The sequence below is a fragment of the Phyllobates terribilis genome, unplaced genomic scaffold (assembly GCF_046119375.1).
Source record: "Phyllobates terribilis strain yellow unplaced genomic scaffold, ASM4611937v1 Scaffold_7__3_contigs__length_470593459, whole genome shotgun sequence".
Lineage (NCBI taxonomy): Eukaryota > Metazoa > Chordata > Amphibia > Anura > Dendrobatidae > Phyllobates > Phyllobates terribilis.
In genome coordinates, this window is record NW_027362767.1 from 434,601,782 (window position 1) to 434,626,435 (window position 24,654).

Genomic DNA, 24,654 nt, shown 5'->3' on the forward strand with positions numbered 1-24,654 from the left:
TAACCGCAGTGACTCCAAGCAACATTCAGCGAGTCGATGACATCATTCATGGTGACTGCAGATGGATTGTGTGGCATTATCTGCCTCAGTAAAGGCAGTGTGATGAAAATTATTGGACAACTGGGATACAGAAAAGTTTGTGCGCGGTGGGTCCCAAGAATGCTTTTTACCATGCTGGAATACATGCCCTTGTTAAACGGTGGACCAAGACGGTGGGAATGGATGGAGATTATATTGAAAAGTGACAAATTAATCGTTAATGTTGTGGTGTTCAACCTATGTAATTGCATTTGAATTTCTTGCCAATTAAAAGGAGAAAAAAAATAGGAGGCATTACTTATTGACTGACCCTCGTATATGTGACTGACTTGTTTCTATCTATCTAATCTATGTGTGATGCTCTATTCTTTCTGTTCTAAATTGTCGGGTACCGGTGTATGCGCTGATGAATTGCCGGCTTTTCATGTTTCACTGCGAGCACTGTTCCCATCGATTTGGGTAATCACTGTAATGCCACAACCACCATGGCTGTGACATTACAGTGAGTGGCAGACAATCCCTGCATGATTGGTGCTCTAAATAGCGCCCGAGCATCTCGAAAGTACTCGGCGAGCTCCGAGCATCTCGAGTACTGAGATGCTCGGGCGAGTCCTGAGCAGTGGCGAGCGTGCTCACTCATCACTAGTGACTACCCATCACCTCCATCATCAGTATCTGGTGACCGCCCGTCGCCTCCATCATCAGTATCTGGTGACCGCCCTTCGCCTCCATCATCGGTATCTGGTGACCGCCCGTCGCCTCCATCATCGGTATCTGGTGACTGCCCGTCGCCTCCATCATCGGTATCTGGTGACTGCCCGTCGCCTCCATCATCGGTATCTGGTGACTGCCCGTCGCCTCCATCATCGGTATCTGGTGACCGCCCGTCGCCTCCATCATCGGTATCTGGTGACCGCCCGTCGCCTCCATCATCGGTATCTGGTGACCGCCCGTCGCCTCCATCATCGGTATCTGGTGACCGCCCGTCGGCTCCATCACTTCTGGTCACTTGTACGCAGGTTATGAAGGAACTTGGCAGGAGGTTGTGCCAAGCATCTTGGAGAGCTGAGCCCAGTTCTGTGTATGAGGCTTGTGCGGACCCTTCCATGTGATCCTGGACAGATGATGGACGGTCAGTTCTCCGGGACCGGATCATCATTTCTGTCCCTGTCATGTGAATGGGTCAGTAAACAAGAGCCGCGGACTTGATTAAAGCAGATCAGAGTGTAACAGTTTGGAATCTTTGTGTAAATGCACAATAAATGTTTCGGGGTGACAGGGCAATATGTCGGCTTTCGGACCCCACATATACTTTTTGCCCAGGGCCCTGCCTGTCCGTAGGATGTGGAGGGGGCACATACTTTTCTCCATACACTGTGTTATATACAGAGACGTATCCTGGTGATTGCAGACAGTGAAGAACAGGTGGGTGATGAAATTAATCCACCGTAACATGACGTCATAGTTCTGCTCGTGTCCCATTACTTGGGGGCGGGGATATCAGCGGTTCAATGTAACAACCTGACATTCCACAAGCCCCGCCCTCCAGTTATTGCTGGGGCGGAGGCTGCGTTACAATGTAGCGTCTGACTTCAGGGACCTGCGCGATGTTCCTGCAGCCGCGGAGCGGGGCCTCTGGTCAGCACTGCGGCTCTACGGATCTCCCAGGCTGCTGCGCTTTCACCACGAACCCTAATCGAGCCGGGGAGTTTCCATATAAGGAGATGCCCGGATCCACGGCCGCTGATTGGCTGCTCGCTCCTCCTGTTGCTGTCCGTCACGGGAGCGCACTCAGCGTGGGAGCCAGAAAGAGACTGTCCCTTTAAGAGGTCAGGTGACTCCCTTCCCTGAGTGACAGTTCCTCGGGTGTGCGGGCGAGACCCGGGTCACCGGAGGGAAAGCCCGGCACCGGATGTGTCCCGGATTATTAACCCCTTGAGCGCAGGGTCATGGTCAGCAGCGGGCGCAAGGTGAGACAGGTGTCACCCATTACCAGGGCAGAGAGCAGGCGAGGGCCGCTGTGCTCCTGATCCTCGGGACTGTGGCCTTTATTCCCATACTGGGGCCCCCCTGTGTCAGGTGACTAATGTCCCGGGCCTCCGGTCACTGGGGCCTGGTACCCGGAGTACAGCATACTGGGATCCACCATCACTCCCATCATTGTCCTGCCCTCAGAGCATGCTGGGATCTGTGCTTCACCACCACCCTCATCATTGTCCTGCCCTCAGAGCATTCTGGGATCTGTGCTTCACCACCACCCCCATCATTGTCCTGCCCTCAGAGCATGCTGGGATCCACCATCACCCCCATCATTGTCCTGCCCTCAGAGCATTCTGGGATTCGCCATCACCCCCATCATTGTCCTGCCCTCAGAGCATTCTGGGATCCGCCATCACCCCCATCATTGTCCTGCCCTCAGAGCATTCTGGGATCCGCCATCACCCCCATCATTGTCCTGCCCTCAGAGCATTCTGGGATCCGCCATCACCCCCATCATTGTCCTGCCCTCAGAGCATTCTGGGATCCGCCATCACCCCCATCATTGTCCTGCCCTCAGAGCATTCTGGGATCCGCCATCACCCCCATCATTGTCCTGCCCTCAGAGCATTCTGGGATCCGCCATCACCCCCATCATTGTCCTGCCCTCAGAGCATTCTGGGATCCGCCATCACCCCCACCATTGTCCTGCCCTCAGAGCATTCTGGGATCCGCCATCACCCCCATCATTGTCCTGCCCTCAGAGCATTCTGGGATCCGCCATCACCCCCATCATTGTCCTGCCCTCAGAGCATTCTGGGATCCGCCATCACTCCCATCATTGTCCTGCTGTCAGGGCATGCTGGGTTCTGTGATCCACCATCACTCCCATCATTGTCCTGCCCTCAGAGCATGCTGGGTTCTGTGATCCACCATCACACCCATCATTGTCTTAACCTTCTCATCTGTGTTCTGTTTGCAGATTTGACGTCATGGATCCCCGGCTGCCGTCTCCTCTTCACCTGTGGAGTCCAAGTCCCTTTGGTGCTTATTCTATGAGCTGCGCTCCAGCAGAGAGCGATGACAGGGCGGGAGCTGCGGAGGAAAAGGCCCCGCCACCGGAGAGCGCCGAGTGCCTGCGGAGCGGAGATGATCGCGTCCTGTTGGATACGTGGTACGTTATCAAGCCCGGAAACACCAGGGAGAAAGTGGCCTTCTTTGTGGCTTATCAGTGTGCGGGGAGCGGCTCGTGCCCCCGCCCTGGAGGGGCTAAAGTCAAAGGTCGATGGAGCGCAGGGGGCAGCTCCAGGGCAAAGAGACGTCGGCATGCCCTTGATCTAGAAGCTCCTCCCTCCGTAGCTGAGATGGTGGCCCGTGCGGAGGGCCGAGGGGCCGAACCTACCCCAGCCAGACCACCACTGGTCCTGGTGACGTCCTCTGAAGATGACGCGGAGGGCCACTGCCGCAGTGTGGCCGAGGCTGTGGCCCAGTACGAGGCCGAACAGGCAGAGCGAGAAGTCCGCATCGCCTTCCGCGTGGCCGAGAGGCCTGGAGACCCCATCACCTGTGACCTGTACCAGCTGCTGAGTCCGGAGCCGCACCGCGTCTGTGTCCTGCTGGAAAAGATGGAGTCGCAGCAAGCGGAGAGCGCGGAGGAGGCGCAGGCGGCGGCCTCTGAGTCCGGCTTCCATGTAGATCTGGTGCTGACCGGAGCTGTTGACCGTTGTGTCTTTTATGGGGGGGAGGCCGATGAAACAGAACCACTCCCTGGACAGCTCTTCTTCCCGCGTCTCTCTGCTGCTCCTCCGCCCCCACCCCCGCCCCCGCCGCCTGTCCCTCCTCTTTGCCGCCTCTACCGCCATGTCTCCCATGACTTCCTGGAGATCCGATTCCAGGTTCAGCGCCTTCTCCAGCCGCGGCTTTACCTCCCGTCGTTACCGGACCACGTCCTCCTGGCAATCTTCAGCTACCTGTCCACGCAGTCGTTGGCCGCCATAAAGTGCACGTGTCGGCGCTTCCGGGCGTTGATTGAAGACTATGGGGTGCGGCCGTGTGACTCACGCTGGAGCCAGCACCCCCTCTACCGGGAAGACCCCTGCAAACAATGTAAACGGATTTATAAACGTGGAGACGTGTCCATGTGCCGCTGGCACCCAAAGCCTTACCACCACGACCTGCCCTATGGACGCTCCTACTGGATGTGCTGCCGCCGGCCTGAACGTGCGGCCCCCGGCTGCCAACTGGGTCTTCATGACAATAACTGGGTGCTTCCTGGAGAAGGGACTCGGGTGAAAGGAAGGGGACGTGGGGAAGGGGACGATGGGAGGTGAAGTCAGGGGGGACGTGACTGAGTGTTTGAATAAAAGGGATTATTTATGAAGTGCTCTGGTGTCGCTGCGTCGTACTGTGGAGACCCCCAACGATGCGATGACCTGCGCTGCACCATCATCCAGTGGCACAGAACGCTGGAGGGGTCACCGGCACTCGCTGGAGAAGGGATGGGGCGAGCCTCCCCCATAAATCAGGTCACTCTGGAGTGAGTGACCACCCCACAGGACCAGGAGCTATGACTACAACACCCATCTGAGCTGCAGTAACGACCATATTGGTTGTCCCCCTAAATATCCCAAAATAACTCCTATGGACGGTGTAAAAATGTGGATGATTGTCCCCTGATAATGATTTGCTGGGGGTCTGCAGATTGGTGAGGTGGGCCCCTGTATCCGCAGGGTCAGCGCCAGCACAATCGTCGGCTCAGTACCTCCACAAGTCTGTGCTGTCACTTCCGTTTTAAGTTTTGGGGTGCGGTGAAGCGGCCGTGACCTCATCATCGTGAGAGACCGATCTGTCCGGGGGTCTTGAGTATCAGAAGACTGCTGCCTCCAGCTGCTCCGGGTCTCTAGGGGGAGGGTCGGCCATATGACTGGCACTGATGGGTGACATTCGCCATATAGGGTGTATGTGACTCCTCAGTTTTAAAGGGCCAGTCTGATATTATTAAAGCGCTATCGTAGAAGATGACATTCTGCTTCTTGGCAGTGAATGGGATAATAACTGCTCACGGGGAAATCGTGCAGGACTGATACATTGTAGCAAGTCATGTTCAGCGCTGAAGATTGTCCCCGATACATTGTAGTGAGTCGCGCTGAGGATTGTCCCTGATACATTGTAACGAGTCGTGATAAGGATGGATTGTCTCCCTGATGCATTGTAACAAGTCATGATAAGGATTGTCTCCCTGATACATTGTAACGAGTCGAGATGAGGATTGTCTCCCTGATAAATTGTAGTGAGTCGTGGGGGATTGTCGCCCCTGATACATTGTAGCGAGTCCTGATGAGGATTGTCTCCCTGATACATTGTAGCGAGTCGTGATGAGAATTGTCGCCCCTGATACATTGTAGCGAGTCGTGATGAGGATTGTCTCCCTGATACATTGTAGCGAGTCGTGATGAGAATTGTCGCCCCTGATACATTGTAGCGAGTCGTGATGAGGATTGTCGCCCGATACATTGTAGCGAGTCGTGATGAGGATTGTCGCCCCTGATACATTGTAGCGAGTCGTGATGAGGATTGTCGCCCCTGATACATTGTAGCGAGTCGTGATGAGAATTGTCTCCCTGATACATTGTAGCAGCCTCCTCCTGTCTCTGGTGCTTGCTTCAATGTACCGGCTGATCAGCTCTTGCCGTCTCCACTCACTGACAGCTGCCAGATCCTGTAGATGGAGCAGAGGAGGATTTCTGCCGCCATCTCCGGGTCAGAGGTCACTGCTGGGATATGGCGCATAAGACCCCACTATAGAGCTCTGCTGCAGTCAGTGATTGGGAATATGGATTACAGTCAGAGGCTGAGGTCCGGTCCTGCTGCACAGCGGAGGGTTCGTCACAGTGTACGTTTCCCCAATTCCTCTGGCTGCCATCATGGCGGCTGTGACGCTACATCTGATCTGAACGATGCAGCCAGTGTATGGACGGGTTCTGCGGTTCTGGTGGTAAGAACGGTCCATAGGAAAAGTATCTGGACGGCTGCCGGAAATCCCAGGATGCACCTGTTCTACAGTGATGTCCACCGTGCTGCACCTCTCCCTGAGAGCTCAGCAGTAGGTAATGGCTTGTTGTGCAGCAGAAGCGGAAATGGGAAACTAGTGTTTATCTAGAGAGTTTTATCCCCGCCATCTTTACGGGGCGTGGTCAACGTCAGCTCCTCCCCCCGCCATCACCGCCTGGGTTATACGAGGCTTTATAATCCGGTGACTTTATAACTCTCCCCTCATCCGGTAACGGAGACCCCTCGGCAGATATGGCGGCTGCTGTTACCTAGCGACAGCAAGCGACCTGACGACCAATGAGAGTGCGCGAGGTTTACGATGAGCTGTCAGTACAGACCCCGCCCCTCACTTCTCATTGGTCCTTGCCGCAGTAACAGTTATCCCCGCCCCCACACTCACACGGCCAGGCTCCGCCCTCGTCCGCTGCTTGGCGGGATGTGGCCAGGTGTCTGCGGCGCCTGTCTGCTGACTCCTCCCCCCGCTGCTGATTGGCTGTGCTTGGAGCCGCTGCGCTCTCATTGGCTGCTGCCTCGCCAGTCATGCTCTTCTTCGATGTGTTCACGCCGCGCTGCTCGTATCTACAAGAGCCCCGGGGGCCCCTCCAGCGGCGCCTGGAGCCCGAAGCTGCGCGCTCTGCTGGTGCTCGGGCTGGGGGTCCTTATCGGTGCTGGCATACTACTGTGGGAGGCCGGGAGCGGTAGCCATGAAAAGGAGGGAGAAGCCCGAGGAGCGCAACAGGTGAGGGGAAGGAGGAGCCACAGCTAGAGGAGGGCCACAGGGAAGGAGGGGCCACAGCTAGAGGAGGGCCACAGGGAAGGGAGAGGAGAACCACAGGGAAGGGGGGCCACAGCTAGAAGGGGGCCACAGGGAAGGGAGAGGAGGGCCACAGGGAAGGAGGGGCCACAGCTAGAGGAGAACCACAGGGAAGGGGGGGCCACAGCAAGAGGAGGGCCACAGGGAGGGAAGAGCCACAGCTAGAGGAGGGCTACAGGGAAGACGGGGGCCACAGGGAAGGAGGGGCCACAGGGAGAGGAGGGCCACAGGGAGGGAAGAGCCACAGGGAGAGGAGGGCCACAGGGAGGGAAGAGCCACAGCTAGAGGAGGGCCACAGGGAGAGGAGGGCCACAGGGAGAGGACGGCCACAGGGAAGGGGGAGCCACAGGGAGAGGAAAACCACAGGGAAGGGGGAGCCACAGGGAGAGGAGGGCTACAGGGAAGGGGGAGCCACAGCTAGAGGAGGGCCACAGGGAGAGGAGGGCTACAGGGAAGGGGGAGCCACAGCTAGAGGAGGGCCACAGGGAAGGAGGGGCCACAGCTAGAGGAGAACCACAGGGAGAGGAGGGCCACAGGGATGGAAGAGCCACAGCTAGAGGAGGGCCACAGGGAAGGGGGGGCCACAGCAAGAGGAGGGCCACAGGGAGGGAAGAGCCACAGGGAAGGAGGAGCCACAGGGAAGGGGGGGGGCACAGGGAAGGAAGAGCCACAGGGAAGGAGGGATGCGCAGGTTAAGGGTATGTGCCCACGTAGCGTTTTACAAGCGTATATGCTTCGGAATTTCCGCAGCGTAAACGCTTGGTAATCCGCCCCCCATGGTCCTCAATGACAAGCCGCACTGTCAATGCTCATGCTGCGTTTTTTTCCTCAGCGTTTATGCTGCGCTCAAAAATCCGCAGCATGTCCATTAATTTTGTGGACACGCAGCCTAATCGCCGCCATTGACTTGCATTGAGACGCATATAATCCGTGTCAGTACATTTGTTCACACGGATTATATGCTTTTCAATGTGAGGATGGTACCCGGGTCTGGAGGAGAGAAGACTCTGTAAAAAAAAGAATTAATTTAAAATAAAAAATAAAGTTTACACTCAACCTTCCGATGTCCTCCCAGTGTTATCTCTGCCGCTTCCGCTCTCTTGCAATGCTCCCGCTGTTGTTAAGGACCTGCCATGACGTCACTGAGTCATGTGACCCATCACATGGCTCAATGATGTCACCGCAGGTCCTTCACACCACCGCGAGCCGCCCAACACACCGGACGCGGCAGAGAGAACACCGGGAGGACCCCGGAAGGTGAGTGTAAACTTTATTTTTTTATTTTTTACCATTCTTATTCCTTTTTTTTTTTTTTTTTTTTAACTAACTTGGTCACACTACTATAAATCCATGCCGGCTGCATGGATTTATATAGTGTGAACAAGTTGTCAAGCACTTTTCCAAGTGATGCTAAAATCACTTGGAAAAGCGCTTGATAACCCGCATGCGGAAATGCAAGTGAAGAACGCTTGACAAACGCTTCTACCTGGCGGGAAAAACGCATGTAAAATCCGCATGATTTTTTCCTGCCAGGGAGATGCGGAAAAAATATGCAGCATTTCTGCATCGTGGGCACATAGCCTAACACCTGGCACCTGAGGTGGGGAGCGATGGGTCTTTGGGGGGCGACGGATCCTCACGGGGCTTCCAGGTGAAGGGGTGGACGGGCCGGCACAGGGAGACCCCCGGTTGATGGATGTGCTTCTCCTTCAGATCCGCCCTAAGTCCCCGTCCTCGGCGCGGCTGCAGGAGCTGGTGGCTGCGGTCAGTGTGCAGCGCTTGTGGACGTCGTTCTTGAGGCCGATGCTGATCGAGCGATCTTCTGGGAGCCCCGGGAACCGGCTGGTGAGGGAGGTAAGAGCTGGCCGACCAGTGCTGCCACCATCGGTGGCTGCTGTGCTCACTGACTCTTTCTTTCGGTCACAGCTCATTTCCGGTCACCTGCGCTCGCTGACTGCTCAGTGGACGGTAGAATTGGACCTCTTTGATGCGCTGACCCCCCGGGGGTCTCTGTCTTTTGGAAGTGTTGTGGCAACACTGGACCCCGGAGCTCAGCGCCGCCTGGTGTTCGCCTGTCACCTGGACTCCAAATGGTTTCCTGTGGACAGGAGGGGGCGGCCATTTGTTGGCGCCACTGACTCGGCTGTACCCTGTTCTCTGATCCTGGAGGCGGTGACGGCACTGGACGCGGGGCTGAGAGACCTGAAGGAGAAGGTGAGAGCCGCGACTGCACCATCATCAGAGCAGTGTATATGCTGTATACTGGCTCCTGTACGCTGTATACTGGCTCCTGTACGTTGTATATGCGGCTCCTGTACGCTGTATATGCGGCTCTTGTATACTGGGGTCCTGTATGCTGTATACTGGCTCCTGTATGCTGTATACTGGCTCCTGTACTCTGTATATGCGGCTCCTGTATACTGGGATCCTATATGTTGTATACTGGCTCTTGTACGCTGTATACTGGCTCTTGTACGCTGTATACTGGGCTCCTGTACGCTGTATATGCGGCTCCTGTACGCTGTATATGCAGCTCTTGTATACTGGGGTCCTGTACGCTGTATACTGGCTCCTGTACGCTGTATATGCGGCTCCTGTATGCTGTATATTGGCTCCTGGACGCTGTATATTGGCTCCTGGACGCTGTATATTGGCTCCTGGACGCTGTATATTGGCTCCTGGACGCTGTATATTGGCTCTTGTACGCTGTGTATGCGGCTCCTGTATGCTGTATATGCGGCTCCTGTATGCTGTATATGCGGCTCCTGTATGCTGTATATGCGGCTCCTGTACACTGTATATGCAGCTCTTGTATACTGGGGTCCTGTACGCTGTATACTGGCTCCTGTACGCTGTATATGCGGCTCCTGTATGCTGTATACTGGCTCCTGTACGCTGTATATTGGCTCCTGTATACTGGGGTCCTGGACGCTGTATACTGGCTCTTGTACGCTGTATACTCGCTCCTGTACGCTGTATACTCACTCTTGTACGCTGTATATGCGGCTCCTGTATATTGGGGTCCTATACGCTGTATACTGGCTCTTGTACGCTGTATACTGGCTCTTGTACGCTGTATACTCGCTCCTGTACGCTGTATACTCACTCTTGTACGCTGTATATGCGGCTCCTGTATATTGGGGTCCTATACACTGTATACTGGCTCTTGTATGCTGTATACTGGCTCTTGTACGCTGTATATGCGGCTCCTGTATATTGGGGTCCTATACACTGTATACTGGCTCTTGCACGCTGTATACTGGCTCTTGTACGCTGTATACTGGCTCTTGTACGCTGTACAGTCATGGCCAAAAGTATTGAGAATGAGACAAATAGTAATTTTTCCAAAGTTTACTGCTTCATTTTTTGTAATGACAATTTGCATATACTCCTGAATGTCAAAGAGTGATCAGCTTAACAGCAATTACTGTACTTGCAAAGTCAATATTTGCCCAGAAAATGAACATTAACCCCCAAAACACATTTCAACATCATTGCAGTCCTGCCTTAAAAGGAGCAGCTAACATCGTTTTTGTGATTGATCCATTAATACAGGTGTGGGTGTTGATGAGGACAGGGCTGGCGATCAATCAGTCATGATTAAGTAAGAATGGCATCACTGGACACTTTAAAAGGAGGCTGGTTCTTGTTATCATTGTTTCTCTTCAGTTAACCATGGTTATCTCTAAAGAAACACGTGCAGCCATCATTGCACTGCACAAAAATGGCCTAACAGGGAAGAGTATCGCAGCTACAAAGATTGCACCTCAGTCAACAATCTATCGCATCATCAAGAACTTCAAGGACAGAGCTTCCATTGTTGTCAAAAAGGCTCCAGGGCGCCCAAGAAAGACCAACAAGCGCCAGGACCGTATCTTAAAACTGTTTCAGCTGCGGGATGGGACTACCAGCAGTGCCGAGCTTGCTCAGGAATGGCAGCAGGCTGGTGTGAGTGCTTCTGCACGCACTGTGAGGCGGAGACTCTTTGAGCAAGGGCTGGTTTCAAGGAGGGCAGCAAAGAAGCCACTTCTCTCCAGAAAAAACATCAGGGACCGACTGATATTCTGCAAAAGGTACAGGGAGTGGACTGCTGAGGACTGGGGCAAAGTCATTTTCTCTAATGAATCCCCTTTTCGATTGTTTGGGACATCTGGAAAACAGCTTATTCGGAGAAGAAGAGGTGAGCGCTACCACCAGTCTTGTCTCATGCCAACTGTAAAGCATCCTGAAACCATTCATGTGTGGGGTTGCTTCTCAGCCAAGGGAATCGGCTCACTCACAGTCTTGCCTAAAAACACAGCCATGAATAAAGAATGGTACCAGAATGTCCTCCAAGAGCAACTTCTCCCAACCGTCCAAGAGCAGTTTGGCGCCCAACAATGCCTTTTCCAGCCTGATGGAGCACCTTGCCATAAAGCAAAGGTGATAACAAAATGGCTCATGGAACAAAACATAGAGATTTTGGGTCCATGGCCTGGAAACTCCCCAGATCTTAATCCCATTGAGAACTTGTGGTCAATCATCAAGAGACGGGTGGACAAACAAAAACCAACAAATTCTGGCAAAATGCAAGCATTGATTATGCAAGAATGGACTGCTATCAGTCAGGATTTGGTCCAAAAGTTGATTGAGAGCATGCCAGGGAGAATTACAGAGGTCTTGGAGAAGAAGGGGCAACACTGCAAATATTGACTTGCTGCATTAACTCATTCTGTCAATATAACCTATTGGTCCTCATAATATGATTGCAATTATATTTCTGTATGTGATATAAACATCAGACAAACACTAATAAAAACCAGAGGCCAGCAGATCATGGGAAAATATCATTTTGGTGTCATTCTCAAAACTTTTGGCCATGACTGTACACGGGCTCCTGTTTGCTGTATATGCGGCTCCTGTATACTGGGGTCCTGTACGCTGTATACTGGCTACTGTACGCTGTATATGCGGCTCCTGTACGCTGTATATGCGGCTCCTGTATGCTGTATATGCGGCTCTTGTATACTGGGGTCCTGTACGTTGTATATTGGGTCCTGTATACTGGCTCCAGTACTCTGTATCTACAGCTACTGTATACTGGGGTCCTATATGTTGTATACTGGCTCCTGTACGCTGTATACTGGCTCCTGTACGCTGTATGTTGGGTCCTGTATACTGGCTCTTGTACGCTGTATATGCGGCTCCTGTATACTGGGGTCCTGTACGCTGTATGTTGGGTCCTGTATACTGGGCTCTTGTACGCTGTATATGCGGCTCCTGTACGCTGTATATGCGGCTCTTGTATACTGGCTCCTGTATACTGGGGTCCTGTATGTTGGGTCCTGTATACTGGGGTCCTGTACGCTGTATATGCAGCTCCTGTATACTGGGGTCCTGTACGCTGTATGTTGGGTCCTGTATACTGGGGTCCTGTACGCTGTATGTTGGGTCCTGTATACTGGCTCCTGTACGCTGTATATGCGGCTCCTGTATACTGGCTCCTGTACTCTGTATACTGGCTCCTGTACGCTGTATACTGGCTCCTGTACGCTGTATATGCGGCTCCTGTATACTGGGGTCCTGTACGCTGTATGTTGGGTCCTGTATACTGGCTCCTGTACACTGTATATGCAGCTCCTGTATACTGGGGTCCTGTACGCTGTATGTTGGGTCCTGTATACTGGCTCCTGTACACTGTATATGCAGCTCCTGTATACTGGGGTCCTGTACACTGTATGTTGGGTCCTGTATACTGGCTCCTGTACGCTGTATACTGGGCTCCTGTACGCTGTATACTGGCTCCTGTACTCTGTATATGCGGCTCTTGTCTACTGGGGTCCTGTATGCTGTATACTGGCTCCTGTACGCTGTATATGCGGCTGCTGTATGTTGGGTCCTGTATACTGGCTCCTGTACACTGTATATGCAGCTCCTGTATACTGGGGTCCTGTACGCTGTATACTGGCTCCTGTACGCTGTATACTGGCTCCTGTACTCTATATACTGGCTCCTGTACGCTGTATATGCGGCTCCTGTATACTGGGGTCCTGTACGCTGTATGTTGGGTCCTGTATACTGGGGTCCTGTACGCTGTATGTTGGGTCCTGTATACTGGCTCCTGTACACTGTATATGCAGCTCCTGTATACTGGGGTCCTGTACGCTGTATACTGGCTCCTGTACGCTGTATATGTGGCTCCTGTATATTGGGGTCCTGTACACTGTATGTTGGGTCCTGTATACTGGCTCCAGTACGCTGTATACTGGGCTCCTGTACGCTGTATACTGGCTCCTGTACTCTGTATACTGGCTCCTGTACGCTGTATGTTGGGTCCTGTATACTGGGGTCCTGTACGCTGTATATGCGGCTCTTGTCTACTGGGGTCCTGTATGCTGTATACTGGCTCCTGTACGCTGTATATGCGGCTCCTGTATACTGGGGTCCTGTACGCTGTATGTTGGGTCCTGTATACTGGCTCCTGTACACTGTATATGCAGCTCCTGTATACTGGGGTCCTGTACGCTGTATACTGGCTCCTGTACGCTGTATACTGGCTCCTGTACTCTATATACTGGCTCCTGTACGCTGTATATGCGGCTCCTGTATACTGGGGTCCTGTACGCTGTATGTTGGGTCCTGTATACTGGGGTCCTGTACGCTGTATGTTGGGTCCTGTATACTGGCTCCTGTACACTGTATATGCAGCTCCTGTATACTGGGGTCCTGTACGCTGTATACTGGCTCCTGTACGCTGTATATGTGGCTCCTGTATATTGGGGTCCTGTACTCTGTATACTGGCTCCTGTACGCTGTATATGCGGCTCCTGTACTCTGTATACTGGCTCCTGTACGCTGTATATGCGGCTCCTGTATACTGGGGTCCTGTACGCTGTATATGCGGCTCTTGTCTACTGGGGTCCTGTATGCTGTATACTGGCTCCTGTACGCTGTATATGCGGCTCCTGTATACTGGGGTCCTGTACGCTGTATGTTGGGTCCTGTATACTGGCTCCTGTACACTGTATATGCAGCTCCTGTATACTGGGGTCCTGTACGCTGTATACTGGCTCCTGTACGCTGTATACTGGCTCCTGTACTCTATATACTGGCTCCTGTACGCTGTATATGCGGCTCCTGTATACTGGGGTCCTGTACGCTGTATGTTGGGTCCTGTATACTGGCTCCTGTACACTGTATATGCAGCTCCTGTATACTGGGGTCCTGTACGCTGTATGTTGGGTCCTGTATACTGGCTCCTGTACACTGTATATGCAGCTCCTGTATACTGGGGTCCTGTACACTGTATGTTGGGTCCTGTATACTGGCTCCTGTACACTGTATATGCAGCTCCTGTATACTGGGGTCCTGTACACTGTATGTTGGGTCCTGTATACTGGCTCCTGTACGCTGTATACTGGGCTCCTGTACGCTGTATACTGGCTCCTGTACTCTGTATACTGGCTCCTGTACGCTGTATGTTGGGTCCTGTCTACTGGGGTCCTGTACGCTGTATATGCGGCTCTTGTCTACTGGGGTCCTGTATGCTGTATACTGGCTCCTGTACGCTGTATATGCGGCTCCTGTATACTGGGGTCCTGTACGCTGTATGTTGGGTCCTGTATACTGGCTCCTGTACACTGTATATGCAGCTCCTGTATACTGGGGTCCTGTACGCTGTATACTGGCTCCTGTACGCTGTATACTGGCTCCTGTACTCTATATACTGGCTCCTGTACGCTGTATATGCGGCTCCTGTATACTGGGGTCCTGTACGCTGTATGTTGGGTCCTGTATACTGGGGTCCTGTACGCTGTATGTTGGGTCCTGTATACTGGCTCCTGTACACTGTATATGCAGCTCCTGTATACTGGGGTCCTGTACGCTGTATACTGGCTCCTGTACGCTGTATATGTGGCTCCTGTATATTGGGGTCCTGTACACTGTATGTTGGGTCCTGTATACTGGGCTCCTGTACTCTGTATACTGGCTCCTGTACGCTGTATGTTGGGTCCTGTATACTGGGGTCCTGTACGCTGTATATGCGGCTCTTGTCTACTGGGGTCCTGTATGCTGTATACTGGCTCCTGTACGCTGTATATGCGGCTCCTGTATACTGGGGTCCTGTACGCTGTATGTTGGGTCCTGTATACTGGCTCCTGTACACTGTATATGCAGCTCCTGTATACTGGGGTCCTGTACGCTGTATACTGGCTCCTGTACGCTGTATACTGGCTCCTGTACTCTATATACTGGCTCCTGTACGCTGTATATGCGGCTCCTGTATACTGGGGTCCTGTACGCTGTATGTTGGGTCCTGTATACTGGGGTCCTGTACGCTGTATGTTGGGTCCTGTATACTGGCTCCTGTACACTGTATATGCAGCTCCTGTATACTGGGGTCCTGTACGCTGTATACTGGCTCCTGTACGCTGTATATGTGGCTCCTGTATATTGGGGTCCTGTACTCTGTATACTGGCTCCTGTACGCTGTATATGCGGCTCCTGTACTCTGTATACTGGCTCCTGTACGCTGTATATGCGGCTCCTGTATACTGGGGTCCTGTACGCTGTATATGCGGCTCTTGTCTACTGGGGTCCTGTATGCTGTATACTGGCTCCTGTACGCTGTATATGCGGCTCCTGTATACTGGGGTCCTGTACGCTGTATGTTGGGTCCTGTATACTGGCTCCTGTACACTGTATATGCAGCTCCTGTATACTGGGGTCCTGTACGCTGTATACTGGCTCCTGTACTCTATATACTGGCTCCTGTACGCTGTATATGCGGCTCCTGTATACTGGGGTCCTGTACGCTGTATGTTGGGTCCTGTATACTGGGGTCCTGTACGCTGTATGTTGGGTCCTGTATACTGGCTCCTGTACACTGTATATGCAGCTCCTGTATACTGGGGTCCTGTACGCTGTATACTGGCTCCTGTACGCTGTATATGTGGCTCCTGTATATTGGGGTCCTGTACACTGTATGTTGGGTCCTGTATACTGGCTCCAGTACGCTGTATACTGGGCTCCTGTACGCTGTATACTGGCTCCTGTACTCTGTATACTGGCTCCTGTACGCTGTATGTTGGGTCCTGTATACTGGGGTCCTGTACGCTGTATATGCGGCTCTTGTCTACTGGGGTCCTGTATGCTGTATACTGGCTCCTGTACGCTGTATATGCGGCTCCTGTATACTGGGGTCCTGTACGCTGTATGTTGGGTCCTGTATACTGGCTCCTGTACACTGTATATGCAGCTCCTGTATACTGGGGTCCTGTACGCTGTATACTGGCTCCTGTACGCTGTATACTGGCTCCTGTACTCTATATACTGGCTCCTGTACGCTGTATATGCGGCTCCTGTATACTGGGGTCCTGTACGCTGTATGTTGGGTCCTGTATACTGGGGTCCTGTACGCTGTATGTTGGGTCCTGTATACTGGCTCCTGTACACTGTATATGCAGCTCCTGTATACTGGGGTCTTGTACGCTGTATACTGGCTCCTGTACGCTGTATACTGGCTCCTGTACTCTATATACTGGCTCCTGTACACTGTATATGCAGCTCCTGTATACTGGGGTCCTGTACGCTGTATACTGGCTCCTGTACGCTGTATATGTGGCTCCTGTATATTGGGGTCCTGTACTCTGTATACTGGCTCCTGTACGCTGTATATGCGGCTCCTGTACTCTGTATACTGGCTTCTGTACGCTGTATATGCGGCTCCTGTATACTGGGGTCCTGTACGCTGTATATGCGGCTCCTGTATACTGGGGTCCTGTACGCTGTATATGCGGCTCCTGCATACTGGGGTCCTGTACGCTGTATGTTGGGTCCTGTATACTGGCTCTTGTACGCTGTATATGCGGCTCCTGTATACTGGGGTCCTGTACGCTGTATGTTGGGTCCTGTATACTGGGGTCCTGTACGCTGTATGTTGGGTCCTGTATACTGGGGTCCTGTACGCTGTATGTTGGGTCCTGTATATTGGGGTCCTGTACGCTGTATACTGGCTCCTGTACTCTGTATACTGGCTCCTGTACGCTGTATGTTGGGTCCTGTACACTGTATATGCGGCTCCTGTATACTGGCTCCTTTACTCTGTATACTGGCTCCTATACGCTGTATATGCGGCTCCTGTATACTGGGGTCCTGTACGCTGTATGTTGGGTCCTGTATACTGGCTCCTGTACACTGTATACTGGCTCCTGTACTCTGTATACTGGCTCTTGTACGCTGTATATGCGGCTCCTGTATACTGGGGTCCTGTACACTGTATGTTGGGTCCTGTATACTGGCTCCTGTACTCTGTATACTGGCTCCTGTACTCTGTATACTGGCTCTTGTACGCTGTATATGCGGCTCCTGTATACTGGGGTCCTGTACGCTGTATACTGGCTCCTGTACTCTGTATACTGGCTCCTGTACGCTGTATATGCGGCTCCTGTATACTGGGGTCCTGTACGCTGTATATGCGGCTCCTGTATACTGGGGTCCTGTTCGCTGTATGTTGGGTCCTGTATACTGGCTCCTGTACACTGTATATGCGGCTCCTGTATACTGGGGTCCTGTACACTGTATGTTGGGTCCTGTATACTGGCTCCTGTACTCTGTATACTGGCTCTTGTACGCTGTATATGCGGCTCCTGTATACTGGGGTCCTGTTCGCTGTATGTTGGGTCCTGTATACTGGGGTCCTGTACGCTGTATGTTGGGTCCTGTATACTGGGGTCCTGTACGCTGTATGTTGGGTCCTGTATATTGGGGTCCTGTACGCTGTATACTGGCTCCTGTACTCTGTATACTGGCTCCTGTACGCTGTATATGCGGCTCCTGTATACTGGGGTCCTGTACGCTGTATATGCGGCTCCTGTATACTGGGGTCCTGTTCGCTGTATGTTGGGTCCTGTATACTGGCTCTTGTACGCTGTATATGCGGCTCCTGTATACTGGGGTCCTGTACGCTGTATGTTGGGTCCTGTACGCTGTATGTTGGGTCCTGTACTCTGTATACTGGCTCCTGTACGCTGTATATGCGGCTCCTGTATACTGGGGTCCTGTACACTGTATATGCGGCTCCTGTATACTGGGGTCCTGTACACTGTATATGCGGCTCCTGTACGCTGTATATGCGGCTCCTGTATACTGGGGTCCTGTACGCTGTATGTTGGGTCCTGTATACTGGCTCCTGTACGCTGTATACTGGGCTCCTGTATACTGGGGTCCTGTACGCTGTATGTTGGGTCCTGTATATTGGGGTCCTGTACGCTGTATACTGGCTCCTGTACGCTGTATGTTGGGTCCTGTATACTGGGGTCCTGTACACTGTATATGCGGCTCCTGTATACTGGCTCCTGTACGCTGTATATGCGGCTCCTGTATACTGGCTCCTGTACTCTGTATACTGGCTCCTGTACGCTGTATAAGCGGCTCCTGTATACTGGGGTCCTGTACGCTGTATATGCGGCTCCTGTATACTGGGGTCCTGTTCGCTGTATGTTGGGTCCTGTATACTGGCTCTTGTACGCTGTTTACATGGTATATACTCAGCGCCGTCCTCTTTCTGCAGGGATCCCCCCTCACGCTGCAGCTTTTCTTCCTGGACGGAGAGGAGGCGTTCGGGGACTGGACGGAGTCGGATTCGCTGTACGGGGCCCGGCACTTGGCGCAGCGTCTGCAGAATGAGCCGGGACCAGGAGGAGCCGGCAGCAAACTCGATGCAATCGTAAGACTGCGCTACAGGAGGCTGCGGCTGCAGAGGCGCCTTCTATACTTTCCGCTGAGCGCCACTGACTAGACCGAGTGTCACGGGGGGACGATCACCAGGGAGCAGACCCAATGGGGATCCAAAGAAACCCACCGTGAAGTCAAAGATCAGTGCAAAAAGCAGGATCCCATCATCTGTTTGCGATTGGGGGGATAGTCCAAAAATAAGCAAACTAATGGCCGAGCCGTTTACATGTGAGATTGAGATCTGAGGTAGAAACTGCGTCCCGGCACAGTGACCTCTGCCCAAGTCACAGAGCATGCTCACTACACTCTTGGGGCGCTCGTTCTTAGGATGGTGTGGGGGGTCCCTGCTTGTGCTCAGGGATAAGGGGTCCTGCTTGTGGTGCTTTTCCTTGGTGGGGTAGGGGCCCTTCTTATGATTCTCGTCCTCCAGGATGGGGCCCTGTTTGTGCTAGTCCTCGGCAGTGAGGCCTTTTGGTTGTGGTTCTCGTCCTCACACGCCCTTGTGGACAGACCCTCGCGCCCTTGTGGACAGACCCCCGCCCCTGCTTGCGGAGCTCTGTATGATCTTGTGCCTGTCCTCCAGGATCTCTTTGTTCTTCTGGATCTGCTCGGGGCCCCGGGCCCGCTGGTCCTCAGCCACTTCTCGGAGACTCGCAGCCACTTCATGAGGCTCGTTACTATTGGTGAGTTGTGGGAGTGCTGGTATTTGTGGTTCGTCTTTGCTCTGTCTGATGGTTTTCCCTCTTTCTGTCCTTAGAGAAGCGGCTTCACGGCCTCGGCCTCCTGGACGCTCATCGTGTGGACAGTCCGTACTTCAGGCCGGACCTGTATTTTGGGGCAGTGGAGGACGATCACGTTCCGTTCCTGCAGCGAGGTCTGAGCGTCTCCTTCGTCTTCTTCTCTCCTGGTCACTCCCTTCCCCCGCTCATGTCATTTCTTCTCTATCGCTCAGGCGTCCCCGTGCTCCACGTCATCTCCACACCGTTCCCGGCCGTGTGGCACACTCATGACGACACCGAGGAGAATCTTCACCCGCCGACCATCACCAACTTTTGCCGGATTTTTGTCACCTTCTTGGCAGAGACCCTCGCTTTGTGACTGCCGAAACTGAGCCACAGTCGAGGAAAAGACAGTGCATTTCTTATGAGTTTACAACCATCACGCTTCAGAGCTGGAATCTCCCAGCATGCCCTGCCGCATTATAACTACTCTGTCCGCTGAGCGTAAACTGAGAGAAACAAAGTGACGCTCTGCCCTCCGCCTGCGGACGCTGCAGCCGAGTATTATATGTTACACGGAGATCACGGGACGTTATACCGGGGAGAGGAAAAAGTGTAATGTATGGAAAGGGGAAAAATGTGTACAACATACAGCGCCCCCTTGTGTATTTACTGAGCAATTACATCTACCTCTGCTCCACCATCTCTGACACTGGTCAAATTATCGCCGCCTGCTTGCAAAGGGTCACATCTGCGTGCAGTGAGTGCAGCTCTGGAGTATAATGCAGGATGTAACTCAGGATCAGTACAGGATCAGTAATGTAATGTATGTACACAGTGACTGCACCAGCAGAATAGTGAGTGCAGCTCTGGGGTATAATACAGGATGTAACTCAGGATCAGTAATGTAATGTATGTGCACAGTGACTGCACCAGCAGAATAGTGAGTGCAGCTCTGGGGTATAATACAGGAGGTAACACGAGGACTATATAGATATGCTCGGTGATCACTCCACACCCTAAATCCTGTTCGGTCTTTTGTACCTTGTTTATCTCCAGGGTGTAATTGTTGGGGTAGGGTGAATATAGTCAGACCCGGGGGGCTCTGCTGCCTCTGGGACTCCAGGTCCTGTGCCAATTATTGGGGCCGCCCTGCTATAAGTGACACATGATAATGGGGGGTCCCAGGAGCTTCCAGTGTCTCCTCCACCTGCTGCACATTTATCCATTTACACAGAAGTCAGGTATAAGTCAGACACGCTGCATTTATTTCGGTTACATACATGAGCCGCCCTGCCACATTAACCCCTCGGCCTCAAGCCTGGAATCGGGGCCAGGTCTTGACCGTGTTGTAGAAGGTGTTTCCGGGGCAGTCGGTGGCGGTGACGTTGCGATGTCCCTTCAGGATGTAGGCGGACTTGATGTATCCTCTGGAGACGCCGCAGCTGATGAGACCCTGGACGGCATTCAGGGCCGCGCTGTTCGGGTTACGGCCTGAAATGAAAGGATTGATGAGGTGTATTGTACTGTTACAATACACACCGGCCCATCGCCGGAGTTATAAGACCCAGCGGAGCGCAGGGAGGACTCACTGCAACCAAACTATTGGCTTTTATTACTTCTGTGCCTCTAATTCATCAAACGCACTAACAAGGGGCCTCAGTTTTCTCCATGACTTATTATTGATGACGTCTATTCCTGACCTCACGCAGGTTACATGATTGATACATCGGGCCCCGGGGGCTTCATGATCTCCATCGTCTACAATGTGATGTGACTTAGTGGGCGACTGCGAGTGTGGACTGAGGAAAGATACTACAACCCTCATCATCCTAATGAGAGTGGAAAGATGCTGACTTACTGGTGTAGGAGCCGAAGACGCTGATGCCAATGGAGTTAGAGTTGTAATTTGGGGCATGAGCTCCTACTGACGTCCATCCACGGCCCTCGTAAGCCTGGCCATCTTCACCCACAAGGAAACTGAGGTGCAAAATAAGATGGATCAGAATGCTGGCTGATACCAGAGAGTAGTAGAGTTAGTTTTGTATCCGAAGAAAGACTGGGCGACATTGACCAGTGCAGGACATGTATCCCCCCGGATGACACCCTGTCATATACTTTCCTCCCCCCACAGGACCCCCAGGCTTCTTACTTGTAGCCGATGTCGCACCAGCCGTTGCTGGTCATGTGATAGCTCTGGATGTTCTTGGCTTGGGTGATGCAGGCGGACTGGGTGGTACATGCGGTGCCCTCGGTATGGTGCACGACCACGTATGTGACCGGCGTGGTCATGGCTGTCCTGCAGGTGGGAGCTTTGCCTCCCCATTGAGACTTGGTGAGGATAGTGGGGCAGCCTGGCACAGGAGATCATCATTACCACCAGATGTTTATATCAAATATTAACTCCATCCTGACATGAAAATGTTCTTATATGTGTATATACTGCAGAAGGGCTCATCCCCAGGAAGATCAGTGTGAATGCTGCCCCCCTCGATTAAAGGCATAGAGCTCATATGCTAGAATTTCTTAATGAAGGTCCCGCGGGAACCTACCAATCCTCCTTTTATGATTTTCCGTGTTTCTCTTTATTTGCCCAAGCTGTAACCCATTGGCTTTAAAGTCAATTATCCACGTCTACCTTTTCCTTTAAATATGGAGAAACTCCTTGTATATTGTGATACATGATGAGATTCTGTCTGCAGCCTCCACTAGGGGGAGCTCCCTATATACAGAGATACATGATAAGATGCTGGCTGCAGCCACCACTAGGGGGAGCTCCCTGTATACAGAGATACATGATAAGATCCTGTCTGCAGCCACCACTAGAGGGAGCTCCCTGTATACAGAGATATATGATAAGATCCTGTCTGCAGCCACCACTAGAGGGAGCTCCCTGTATACAGAGATACGTGATAAGATCCTGTCTGCAGCCACCAATAGGGGGAGCTCCCTGTATACAGAAATACATGATAAGATCCTGTCTGCAGCCACCAGTAGGGGGAGCTCCCTGTATACAGAGATACATGATAAGATTCTGTCTGCAGTCACCACTAGGGGGAGCTTCCTGTATACAGAGATACATGATAAGATCCTGTCTGCAGCCACCACTAGGGGAGCTCCCTGTATACAGAGATACATGATAAGATCCTGTCTGCAGCCACCAATAGGGGGAGCTCCCTGTATACAGAGATACATGATAAGATCCTGTCTGCAGCCACCAGTAGGGGGAGCTCCCTGTATACAGAGATACATGATAAGATCCTGTCTGCAGTCACCACTAGGGGGAGCTCCCTGTCTACAGAGATACACGATAAGATTATGTCTGCAGCTACCACAAGGGGGAACTCCCTGTATACAGAGATAAATGCTAATATACTGTCCACAGCCACCACTAGGGGGGGGCTCCCTGTATACAGAGATAAATGCTAATATACTGTCCACAGCCACCACTAGGGGGGCTCCCTGTATACAGAGATACATGATAGGATTCTGTCTGTAGCTACCACTAGGGGGAGCTCCCTATATACAGAGATACATGATAAGATTCTGTCTGCAGCCACCACTAGGGGGAGCTCCCTGCATACAGCGATACATGAGAAGATTCAGTCTGCAGCCACCACTAGGGGGAGCTCCCTGTATACAGAGATACGTGATAAGATCCTGTCTGCAGCCACCAATAGGGGGAGCTCCCTGTATACAGAGATACATGATAAGATTGTCTGCAGCCACCACTAGGAGGAGCTCCATGTATACAGAGATACATGATAAGATCCTGTCTGCAGCCACCACTAGGGGGAGCTCCATGTATACAGATACATGATAAGATTCTGTCTGCAGCCACCAATAGAGAGAGCTCCTTGTATACAGAGATACATGATAAGATTCTGTCTGCAGTCACCACTAGGGGGAGCTTCCTGTATACAGAGATACATTATATGATTCTGTCTGCAGTCACCACTAGGGGGAGCTTCCTGTATACAGAGATACATAAGATCCTGTCTCCAGCCACCAATAGGGGGAGCTCCCTGTATACAGAGATACATGATAAGATCCTGTCTGCAGCCACCAATAGGGGGAGCTCCCTGATTACAGAGATGCATGATAAGATCCTGTCTGCAGCCACCGGTAGGGGGAGCTCCCTGTATATAGAGATACATGATAAGATCCTGTCTGCAGTCACCACTAGGGGGAGCTCCCTGTATACAGAGATACATGATAAGATTATGTCTGCAGCTACCACAAGGGGGAACTCCCTGTATACAGAGATAAATGCTAATATACTGTCCACAGCCACCACTAGGGGGAGCTCCCTGTATACAGCGATACATGATAAGATTCTGTCTGCAGTCACCACTAGGGGGAGCTCCCTGTATACAGAGATACGTGGTAAGATTTTGTCTGCAGCCACCACTAGGGGGAGCTTTGTGTATGCAGAGATACAGTCGTGTGAAAAAGTGTTTGCCCTCTTCCCGATTTCTTAATCTTTTACATGCTGTCACACTTAAATGTTTCAGATCACAAAACAAATTTAAATTTTGGACAAAGATTACACAAGTATACACGAAATGCAGTTTTTAAATGAAGGTCTTTATTATTATTTATGGAAAAAGAAATCCAAACCTACAGGGCCCTGTGTAAACAGGTGATTGCCCCCCCCCTTCCTTAAAACATAAATGAATTGTGATTTATCACATCTTTGGCAAGCTGAGTTATATTTCCCTTGCCACACACAGGCCTGATTACTGCCACACCTGTTCTCAATCAATAAATTACTAAATAGGACCTGCCTGACAAAGTGAAGTAGACCAAAATATCCTCAAAAGTTAGACATCATGCTGCGATCCAAAGAAATTCAGGAACAAATGAGAAATAAAGTAATTGTGATCCATCAGTCTGGAAAAGGTTATAAAGCCATTTCTAAAACTTTATGACTGAGGCGAACCACAGTGAGAGCCATTATCCACAAATGGCGAAAACATGGAACAGTGGTGAACATTCCCAGGAGTGGCCGGCCAACCAAAATTACCCCAAGAGCACAGCGACGACTCATCCAAGAGGTCACAAAAGACCCCACAACAACATCCAAAGAACTGCAGGCTTCACTTGCCTCAGTTAAGGTCAGTGTTCATGACTCCACCATAAGAAAGAGACTGGACAAAAATGGCAGCATGGCAGAGGTCGAAGACTAAAACTACTGCTGAGCAAAAAGAACAAAGGTTCGTCTTGGTTTTGCCAGAAAACATCTTAATGATCGCCAGGACTTTTGGGAGAATACTCTGTGGACTAACGAGACAAAAGTTTAACTTTTTGAAAGGTGTATGTCCCATTACATCTGGCGTA

At 52.0% G+C, this 24,654-nt stretch overlaps 3 protein-coding genes across 5 annotated transcripts in view; 2 read left to right on the forward strand and 1 right to left on the reverse strand.

The window, feature by feature from the left end:
• The first annotated feature begins 1,573 nt into the window (after positions 1–1,573).
• On the forward strand, positions 1,574–4,400 carry FBXO46 (F-box protein 46). 2 transcript variants are annotated; one of them, XM_073638052.1, is made up of 2 exons: positions 1,574–1,868; positions 2,999–4,400. In XM_073638052.1, exon 2 carries the CDS (start codon positions 3,009–3,011, stop codon positions 4,344–4,346), a length of 1,338 nt encoding a protein of 445 aa, XP_073494153.1. In that variant the 5' UTR covers positions 1,574–1,868; positions 2,999–3,008; the 3' UTR covers positions 4,347–4,400. The 2 variants fall into 2 exon arrangements, with proteins under 2 accessions (XP_073494153.1, XP_073494152.1); XM_073638051.1 differs by having other exon boundaries at positions 1,574–2,009; positions 2,999–4,398.
• Positions 4,401–6,464: 2,064 nt separating this feature from the next.
• On the forward strand, positions 6,465–20,017 carry QPCTL (glutaminyl-peptide cyclotransferase like). The gene is made up of 7 exons (XM_073642107.1): positions 6,465–6,805; positions 8,594–8,734; positions 8,807–9,094; positions 18,432–18,587; positions 19,179–19,278; positions 19,353–19,469; positions 19,548–20,017. Exons 1-7 carry the CDS (start codon positions 6,503–6,505, stop codon positions 19,691–19,693), a joined length of 1,251 nt encoding a protein of 416 aa, XP_073498208.1. The 5' UTR covers positions 6,465–6,502; the 3' UTR covers positions 19,694–20,017.
• Positions 20,018–20,561: 544 nt separating this feature from the next.
• LOC141155283 (peptidoglycan-recognition protein SC2-like) overlaps positions 20,562–24,654 on the reverse strand; it is a 35,488-nt gene continuing 31,395 nt past the window's right edge. For both annotated transcript variants that reach the window (XM_073642109.1, XM_073642108.1), the window contains 3 exons: positions 21,467–21,668; positions 21,176–21,294; positions 20,562–20,808 (listed from right to left, as the gene is read on the reverse strand). In XM_073642109.1, the coding sequence (XP_073498210.1) occupies positions 20,630–20,808; positions 21,176–21,294; positions 21,467–21,668 (500 nt within the window). In that variant the 3' untranslated portion in view covers positions 20,562–20,629. The remainder of the gene's footprint in view (positions 20,809–21,175; positions 21,295–21,466; positions 21,669–24,654) is intronic.